The sequence below is a fragment of the Mus pahari genome, unplaced genomic scaffold (assembly GCF_900095145.1).
Source record: "Mus pahari unplaced genomic scaffold, PAHARI_EIJ_v1.1 scaffold_9575_1, whole genome shotgun sequence".
NCBI lineage: Eukaryota > Metazoa > Chordata > Mammalia > Rodentia > Muridae > Mus > Mus pahari.
In genome coordinates this window covers 6,177-15,858 of record NW_018392178.1, presented here as the reverse complement: position 1 = coordinate 15,858, position 9,682 = coordinate 6,177, and the positions used below count along the sequence as shown (strand labels likewise).

At 33.0% G+C, this 9,682-nt stretch overlaps 1 protein-coding gene across 1 annotated transcript; it reads left to right on the top strand.

The window, feature by feature from the left end:
• The first annotated feature begins 970 nt into the window (after window positions 1-970).
• On the top strand, window positions 971-4,691 carry LOC110314864. Its single transcript, XM_021189072.1, has 4 exons — window positions 971-1,049; window positions 1,646-1,751; window positions 2,154-2,212; window positions 3,838-4,691. The coding sequence occupies exons 1-4, from the start codon at window positions 1,044-1,046 to the stop codon at window positions 4,111-4,113; spliced, it is 447 nt and encodes a 148-aa protein (XP_021044731.1). The 5' UTR covers window positions 971-1,043; the 3' UTR covers window positions 4,114-4,691.
• The last annotated feature ends 4,991 nt before the right edge of the window (window positions 4,692-9,682 follow it).

Genomic DNA, 9,682 nt, shown 5'->3' with positions numbered 1-9,682 from the left:
TTCTCCTCAAAATACTGCAGAAATATCCAGGCACAACATGAAATTAAGATTGTGAGGTAAAAAAGAATCTAAGGAAGGTTTGCAGGTTACTAAAATAGAAGATGAGGCAATGAAACTGATCCTTGAAGGTCTGAATGATATTTGGAATAATGGATGGAATAGAAGTGACTTGTCAAATCTTTGAGCTTGGATGTTGTTTGTTGTTTATTGCTTGCTTTATATTATTCTTGTTGGGGTTTAGGTTTTGTGTTTTCTCTATTAGGTGTTTTCTCATACACTTTAACTGCACAAGTAAATTACCTGTTTTATTCTATCATATTTCTAATATCCTTTCATATTATCACAACAAACTCCCAAATTGAATCATAAGTATCAAGTCATTTTTACTAATGTCAAGAATAAATAATTTTCTCTTTCAAATTATACATCTTGGTATATAAAGAGGAGAGACAAGCCATACTATACTAAATGTTCATAAACCTGAAATTTATTATGTAAACTTATGTTTATATATTTTTTCATGTTTTTAAAAATGTGAAACCAACACAATGGCAAGAGAACATTGTAGTAAATGTAAAAGATTGGATAAAATATACAAGGAATTAGTAGTTCAGTTATAATAGGCAAAAAAAAAAATCTGTGAAATAAATGTGTGACACATAGAGATAGTGGCCATGAGCCTCTTATCTATATCTCTGGGTTGAGAAAGGAACAGAAAGAAATCTCAGGAGCAAAGACAAAATAATTTATTGTTGGATCAACATTCACAAGCTAGAAAATTAATCAAAGCTGCTGTCCAATGTCACTATCTTAAATATTCTAATGTTCAAAGATTAGAACCCAAGAGAAACTCCTCATAATTCAATTTGCTAAGAAGATCAACCAATGCAGGACAAACACATCTGGCTTCAAAATTCTAAAGACACACTTCTACCCATTGAAAATAAGAAGCAAAGAGAACTAGAGACACACAGAACCTTGCGACAGGAACCGAATGAACTGAAAGCCTATGAAATAAGAAAACACAGCTAAGACTGTGGAGCATGGATGTAAGTTAAAAGTGATGAAAGTATTTAAAATGTTAAGATTACAGTGGATAGTGACAGTGGATATTGACACCTTACAGCCTCAATCTCTAAAATATACAGAAAAGTTATGGACTGTACAGCATTCCTCAAGAATTAATCTCATCAATTTGGAAACAATATATATACCTATACAGTTGGCTAGAAAAAAATCAGTTTCATGACATTTCCTCATCTTCCCATGAGAGTATGGCCCCATTTGACATAATGTGTCATATGAAGTGTGGGTCTTATTTGCAATTCACTATTTTTTGTTCTACCAGGTAGAAAAATAAATGGGATTACTCTGAAATGTATAGGCAATGATAACCCAGACTATTTTGTGTTTTTTTTTAATTAATTTATTTATTTGTATGAATTAAGTAAGAGCAAGTAGAAGACATTGCATAGGTGTATAGTGACATTCTGATTCAAATTTTAGCAGTTAAAAGTCAATGTAAAAACAGGGCATTGTTGTAAAGAGAGCATACTGAAGGGTTTAAAGGGAGAAAATCAGTAAATGGAATAACAAATTTAAAATGAACTTGATGTTTGCTGGAAATGACTGCATTGACTTTCAGCCAGAAAACAATCTGAAGCAATTAACATACTTATTCAAAAGGAGTTTGAAGGAGCAAAATGTACACACACCATACAAAATGAAGTGCCACCTATGTAAATTGCAAGGTAAGCTACTTCTATGAGTTCCAACACAAAGGCTGATGTTTTTACACTTAGTGGCCTTAATAACTTCTTAGGGATAAAGAATTTGGCAATGACAGAGAGTGAATACTCTGTATAATGAGCAGAGTATGTTTATGTAAACTAGGAATTCTCCTCTGTTGGCAAATACACAACTAAGAGTTTAATAAAATCCATTAATTTAAGCATCATTTGTATTAAGGCAAGTCAGGAACATTGAAACTACATAGACCCCCATAGTAACTCTTTCCTTTGTAGTGATACTGTTAAAGATATCGTCACACATAATTATTTGTGTGGACATAACTTCTATTAATACTGTGGTTAAACTTTGTGTCTCCAACACTGCTTTACTAAAACTAAGACATTCTCTTTGATTGGTTTCAGTGAAGACTTCGATCTTGGTGATGTTTTTTAATTTAACTTTGCTCCTCACTGAAGGCAGGGTAAGTTGAACTAGATAATAATTTCTGAGCTACCTTACAAATTTGTGACTCTTCACACTTCTTCAAAGTACTAAAATCTAAAGATTCTAATATGTTACAGAATTTTGAGGTAGTCTTGAATCTCTAATCAGATATATGATGATATCTGATTAAGTTTACACTGTTTACCACTGAATAATATAATAGACACCAGTGACATATTACAACTAGCTACATGTTAATATAGGTGCACTACAAATACACTCTACTAACCAGATCTCAAATTAGATATTTAGGGGTTTAATATTGAATATCATTTTCAACGCATAAGAGTTTAATTCAGTTATGAAGCCTGCCTTTTGTTAAAAGTTCTCACTATGATATGTGAGGCAGGAGAAGAATTTTATTTTAAATAAAGTTGAGTGTGAAGACCAACAGCCAATGTTATCTGTTATCCTTTATAGTATGTGAAGTCAGCCTCAATTCAAGAGCTAAATAAACCATACCATGCTTTGTATCACTCAGATAGTTTTTAAAGAATTGCTGAAGTTTGTTTCATATGGATGGAAATATTTTACATATTCTCAGCAATTATTAAAATATATTCATTTTAATAATTCAGTATATTATACTGAAATTCATTAAAATACTTCCAACTTAAAAAGAAATTTTACATACAAAGGAAGATGGCATAAGAAGCAGAAAATTACTGTTACATTGTCTCTTATGAAAACTCATCTTTAGCATTAAGTCAGTTTCTATTTCATTTTTGAGTTTTACAGATATAGGATGGAGGTGATAATGTTGGTTTAGATGCAATGAAATGACTTTTAGAGATGTGTAGCTGTGTATTCTTTCTACAAATAATTGATAAGTGTGTTGCATCTTTATGTTCAAGAACAATATAATAACCCATGTTCTTGGGAATACAAAGAGAAAAGAAGTAGAGTTAGACATTAGGCAATTTACATATATAAGATCTATGAGGGCAGAACTAGAAAATTGTATTGAAATGTGTCTTTGTTCAAGGTCAAGTGGAAAATTCACTCTAAAAATATCAGATAAAATATTTAATTGCACCATGCCATTTACATGTTCTTAAATAGTGCCTTATTCATTAGACATCAAATTGTTGTAGAAAGTCAACCTTAGATCCTTTTATGATAATTTACAAGAATTGTCCGAACCCTGAAGTCAGTTCTCACATTGACATATCTACAATGTGTGATTTGTAGAACGTATCTAAAATACATGATTTTTTACCAATGTTACTTGGTGATCAGTTACATCACTATCACTAACTTGAACAAATGAGAAACAATCACTTCACTTGTTCAATTCACTTTTCCCAAATAGACTAAAATATTTGTTATATTAATATCTGGAGGTTATGTGTGAGAAACCTTAAAAATTTTGCTCCAAATATGCATAATAGTCCCTTTAGTGTACTGAATAAGAAGTCTCCTTCCACACTGAGTTAAACCCTTTCTAACATTGGGTGACAGGAGAAAGGTACACCCAGGAAAGTCTTGCATTTGTCATGAGCTCACAGACTCTTCTCATCTTATTGCATCACTTAAATATAATTATATAGGCTTTGTGCTTCTTACTGTAAACTTTGTTATGAAAAACTATCTCTACTTCAGGTACTACCAGAGACTCAGAATGAACCCAAATTATCTGCTGATCAGAAGACAAATGTGAATATTGTCTTGGAAAGGATTGACTGCAAAAACATCAGAATTAGCATAGACGATGTTGGCCAGAATTTACAAGGCTTCTCCCAACTTAATATAGAGTTTCAAGGCTCATTCAATGATTTCCTTTTGAACGGCTGTTCTTCTGTTTCAGAAACAACTAACACTAGGTCTATAATACAAACAATGAACATAGAAATCTTTACTAGAATGTCCAATTCATGAACTAGTATTAGGCACAAAAACAAATTATAAACTCTCATTCAAAAATAGTTTTGACAAATAATTTAAATTAATAAGTACTTAGGATTTTTTCAATATACTACAAGCCTCATAGTGTCCTAAGTACTGTGACCCTTATTTTTCAATTCTATGTACTATTCACATAACCACATAAGCACAAGATGAATGGGAGTGTAAATAAATTTAATACACTAGGAAAGTTAGCTTTCCATTTTTGAGGCAGAAAAGTGTTCTGAGAAAGAAGTGAATGTAATAGGTATTAACATCACTTCAAAATTAATATCCTAAACTTTCCTTCCTTAAATTAGTGTTTCTCAATATTCCTAATGCTGCTATTCTTGACTAGATTATCTCATGTTGTGGCAATCCATATCCATAAATTTATATTCACTACTACATCATTACTCTCAATCTGTTAATGTTATAAATTGTTATATAAATATCTGATACTTATGATATCTGGTATTTGACCCCAAAGGGTTTACTACCAACAAGATGAGAACCTCTGCCTTATACTCAGAAATCATAATTGGCAAGATTTCTGAAAATATAATCATGGGTCTCCCATGCTTCTTTATTGTAATCTGATCAGATGGGAATGAAAAGGAACTATGCTTTATGCTGGCTATGACCACTTGTAGTTATACTGAGATATTTGTCATGTTTTTCCCTTTCATGTGATTTTCTGATGATTTTATATAAGCATGTGATACGTTTTTATAACACTCCTATTTTAGGCTCTCTTATTTCCATCCAACCCAGATGAATTTCAGTCATTTTTTTCCAAATATATGGTCTCCTGATTCTTGCTTTTTGTTCTATAGTTATTTGGAACAGTTTGGGGTAACCAGGGTTAGAAACATGGTTATTTGTACAAATTGATCTCTGAAACAAGGCAAAGTATAGATGACTCCAACTGCTCCAGTACTGTCCACTACAAGTGACTTTTTAGACAGTAACAAGGTCATTTAAGACCCTTTAACATCAATGATTGAATAATCCCATGCCCAGTTTTGTGCAGGCCTCTACTGGTGAAACAGAGCCCATTTCTCAATACAGAAAAGAAGAATAAGTCTTAGCTGGATGGTCACATTCATTCAAATGAGATGAGTTCTTCAAAACTTGAATAAGGCATTGGTAAATTACTTCTTTTTTGATGATAAACAATGTAAATATAATAGCATGCACTCTTGAATTTCAAGTTGGTTGGCTACCCTCCCAGAGCTTCTCCTATAGCGATATTTTCCTATAAATATTCACTGTGCAAACCTCATAGGGCATTTGAGGTAAGCTTTGAAAGTCTTGCCTTTGTTTCTTTTTGTGTATGTGTGGATCACTTTGACACTCATGTCACAAAATTTCCTTAAAGTGAACATAGCTTTCACAGTCTGTTTAGTTCACATATAGCTATTGATGGTGGCCATTGAAGTTTTAACTTGTTACTGTCTTTATCTTATGCTTAATTCTTAGACAGTCATTTGCGGTGATCTATTTTTTTTATTTGCTTGAGTTTTTTAACATATAAGAAGAGAGTATCATCTACTAAACCATATGATACAGAAAAAGACAAAGAAATCTTTAAATTTTGTAACTTAAATTAAATTTTAAACACAGTTTTAAATTCCTAATGTAGAAAGTCACATCTTATTAACGACAGAAATATAAAGGAGAAAATAAAATAAAATAAATTGTAAGCTTGCTAACAATAGCTTTTCTGCAAATAAATGTAGAGCAGAACCAGTTTTTTTTTCAGCCTACAATGTAAATAAATACTCTAGACTATACAAATCTTTCTACTTTTACCTAAATTCAACTCTGCCTCATGAACCTTCCAGTTCAATAACAGAAGGGTAATCTGTGCCACAATTTTAAATGAAACTGTGATTTTTCTGATTTTCCGTGGGTGGAGGAGCTACTGCACATCATGTTTATTGAGATTTGTTCTCTCATTAAAATCAGAGCTTCTTGATTGTTCAACTGCTTTACCCAGAACTTCGTGGACTTAACATTCTTACACTTCCAATGTTGAGGTAATAGTATGGCAGCATACCCACTGGTTTTTGTTGTTGTTGTTGTTTTGTTTTGTTTTGTTTTGTTTTTTGTTTTTTGTTAGATTTCCAAACTCAAAAGGATGTATGCATGACAGGCATTTTACCCATGAACCTTAATCCCAACCTCAATGATATTGTTTTTACTCTTATGCTGTCAATAATTTTCATAAATATTATATATCTACTTCACTATACACATTTTGTATTGCTATTTGCTTATACGATTCATTGAAATTTTATGAGCTCGTTAAACCACAACATTCAATCATATTTGATATATGTATTTGAAAGTTATCATACTAGTGAGAATACAACTGATATTTCATATATTTTAATTTTTAAATTAAAAACATTTGTGTTCTGAAGTATTTTTTCTAAGTATGCTTATTATATTTACTAATGCAGGATTTTATGAGTTCTTATCTTATAGTTCTTTCCTAAAATTGGAAGATGTGACCCTGGTGCAAGAAGGAAACTCAATAGACTCAAGATGTTTGTGAAACTGACACAGGTTTCAGGAACCTAGAAAGATACAATTTTCACTTGTTACAGAAAGGTAGCATTTTTACAGGAGCTACTTGCTATTAACACAGGGACACCCATGTATGCAGGAACTTCCTGGACAATCTTGAGAGTTGTCAGCCATGGTGAGATGAGGTGATGCAGCAGCTTAAGTTACCCATTCTCCTCCATGAATCACTTCCATCAAATTCCTGTAACAGACAGTAATAAAGTAATTGTTTAACCAGGTTAGGTATGGGTAGAATTGTTTCATTGGTCTGTTTTCTGTGTCATAGCTAAAGGAGTGTCTATCTCTGTTGATGCACACCATTAAAAGCCATGCCACTGATTTCATTGTGTGATCTATCCTTAATGAAATATTAACAAATGGACTGGAATGGATATCAGACATGTGCATCTTTTTTTAAAAAAAGATTTATTCATTTATTATATGTAAGTACATTGTAGCTGTCTTCAGACACTCCAGAAGAGGGCATCAGATCTTGTTACGGATGGTTATGAGCCACCATGTGGTTGTGGGATTTGAACTCCGGACCTTCAGAAGAGCAGTCGGGTGCTCTTACCCACTGAGCCATCTCACCAGCCCAGACATGTGCATCTTTATTTATACACTTGGTCATATATATATATATATATATATATATATATATATATATATCTCAGTATATTTTTAAAATGTCTGCTTTGAAAGCTGTCCCTGAATTCCATCTCCTAGTCAATAACTGCTTGATTTCTTGGATGCCTGCCAACAGCAGAGGCAAGTAGGTAAGACCATGCCTTAAGCCCTTGTACAATAATTCCCTTCAAAACATATGCAACTGCCTCATACTGAAGACTATCCTCTGAATTCATTTCTCTAGTCTAAAACTCCTGCTGCTTTTGGTAAGGTCTAGCTACATGAGGGCCACCAAGCCAGTGTGGTATTAGGGACCACAGAGACAAGATTAGGAACCGAAATCTCAGAACCCAAGCAGGATTAAATAATCACAGGTGACATACAACATGGAAAGTAAAGAGACAGTAATCAGAATCCCAAGTCACTCAGGCCAGAAGATGGGGACAACAGAAAGCAAGGACTAAGAAGACAACATCTAAACATAGAACTAGTAAAATAAACTCATAAATCGCCATTTGAATTCATAAAAACTGATAAACCAGATTGCCAAAGCCAGCATAAGAACACAATACACAACAGCCAGGGAAATATGCCACACCCAGACCCCAGCTGTCCTATTTACAGCAAGGCCTGTATATTCTAATATAATGGAAGCACAAGAAAAGCTCCTTTAATCCAACTCTTATAAGTTAGAGGCCTTAAAAGAGGAAATGAAAAAAAAAATCTATCAGAAATAAAGAAAAATACAATCAAACAGGTTAAATTGATGAATAAAATACTTCAAGACAGGAAAATGGAAGTAGAATTGTTTTACTTAGGGTTTCATTGCTGGAAGGAGACACATTATGATGACAACCACAATAGAATAATACATTTAAATAGAGCTGTCTTACAGTTTCAGATGTTTAGTCCATTGTCATCATGACCAGAAGCATGGCAGTTTGCAGACAGACAGAGTGATGGAGAAGATGAGATTTCTACATATTGGTCCAAAGGCAGCCAGGAGTCTATTCCATAGATTGACAAGAGGAGCATCTCCTCTGTACTGGGAAGAGTTTGAGCTTAGTGACAAACTTCATCCAACAGGAACACATCCCCTAAAATACAAATTCCCATGGACTTAGCATTTTTCAAACCACCAGATGAAGAAAAGAAAGAAGAAAGAAAGAAAGAAAGAAAGAAAGAAAGAAAGAAAGAAAGAAAGAAAGAAAGAAAGAAAGAAAGGAAGGAAGGAAGGAAGGAAGGAAGGAANAGAAAGAAAGAAAGAAAGAAAGAAAGAAAGAAAGAAAGAAAGAAAGAAAGAAAGAAAGGAAGGAAGGAAGGAAGGAAGGAAGGAAGAAAGAAAGACCACACAGGAAAAACCTGTATAAGAGAACAGATACTACATATCCAAGCTTCAACTACAGATTACACCACATGGAGGAAAGAATTGTATGCATAGTAAATACAGTAGAAGAAATCAATGCATTTGTCAAAGAAAATGGTAAATTTAAATTTTTTCTCAAGTAAAACATCCAGGAAATATGAGACACAGTGAAAAGACAAAACAAATGTTAAAATACTATCAGCTCAAATGCAGATAGTATTTTAAACAATCATAAGAGAGAATGACCCTAACATAAATTAAGGAGGCTTAACAATGTACAAACAACTTTTACCAAATAGAAAAGGGAGAAAAAGAAAGAATAAAATCCTACCGACAAATAATCATCTAAACACCAAATGTACAAAACAAAGATATAATACTAAATCCTGTAAGCCTAAGCTAGTATACTCAGCAAACTTTGAGTCCTGATAGATACAGAAAACAAAATATTTCACAACAATACTAAGTTTTACAATATCTTTCCCTAAGTCCAGACATACAGAAGATGCTAAAGGAAAATGTCCAGGCCAAGGAGTTTAAGTATATTCAAGAAAACACAAGAAATTCATAATTTCACACCTTCAAAATCAAAACGAAGGTAGCATACACACATACTAACATATATACACTCCACCACCAATATCAAAATAACAGCTATCTATCTCTTCCTTCCGAGTAACTTTGTTTCTGATAACTCTGCTGCTACCATAAAAGCTTACAGAAATAAGGGTAAGTTTAAAATGGATAACTTCTCAGAACAGGATAACAACTATGTGAAATTGGACACTACATGAAAGTAGTAGAATCTAAAGTTTCTGATAGATGGCAACATTTGAAGCAAGTATTGGAGCATTTATCTGTGCTTAGGAGTTAGAGAATAAGTTTTCACCCTCTACACTAATATATCATCCACTAGTGACATGAAAACTCAATAATTAAAAATCGAAATGTTGAGCAGTGGACAGAATCCTTCAGGTTTCTGTCTGCCACCTGTAG

What these genes read in the sequence shown, in the direction of transcription:
- LOC110314864 (XM_021189072.1), top strand. An exon ending in CCACCTATGTAAATTGCAAG is followed by an intron (nt 1,752 to 2,153) that starts GTAAGCTACTTC and finishes GATTGGTTTCAG; the next exon opens with TGAAGACTTCGATCTTGGTG. An exon ending in TGCTCCTCACTGAAGGCAGG is followed by an intron (nt 2,213 to 3,837) that starts GTAAGTTGAACT and finishes TCTCTACTTCAG; the next exon opens with GTACTACCAGAGACTCAGAA.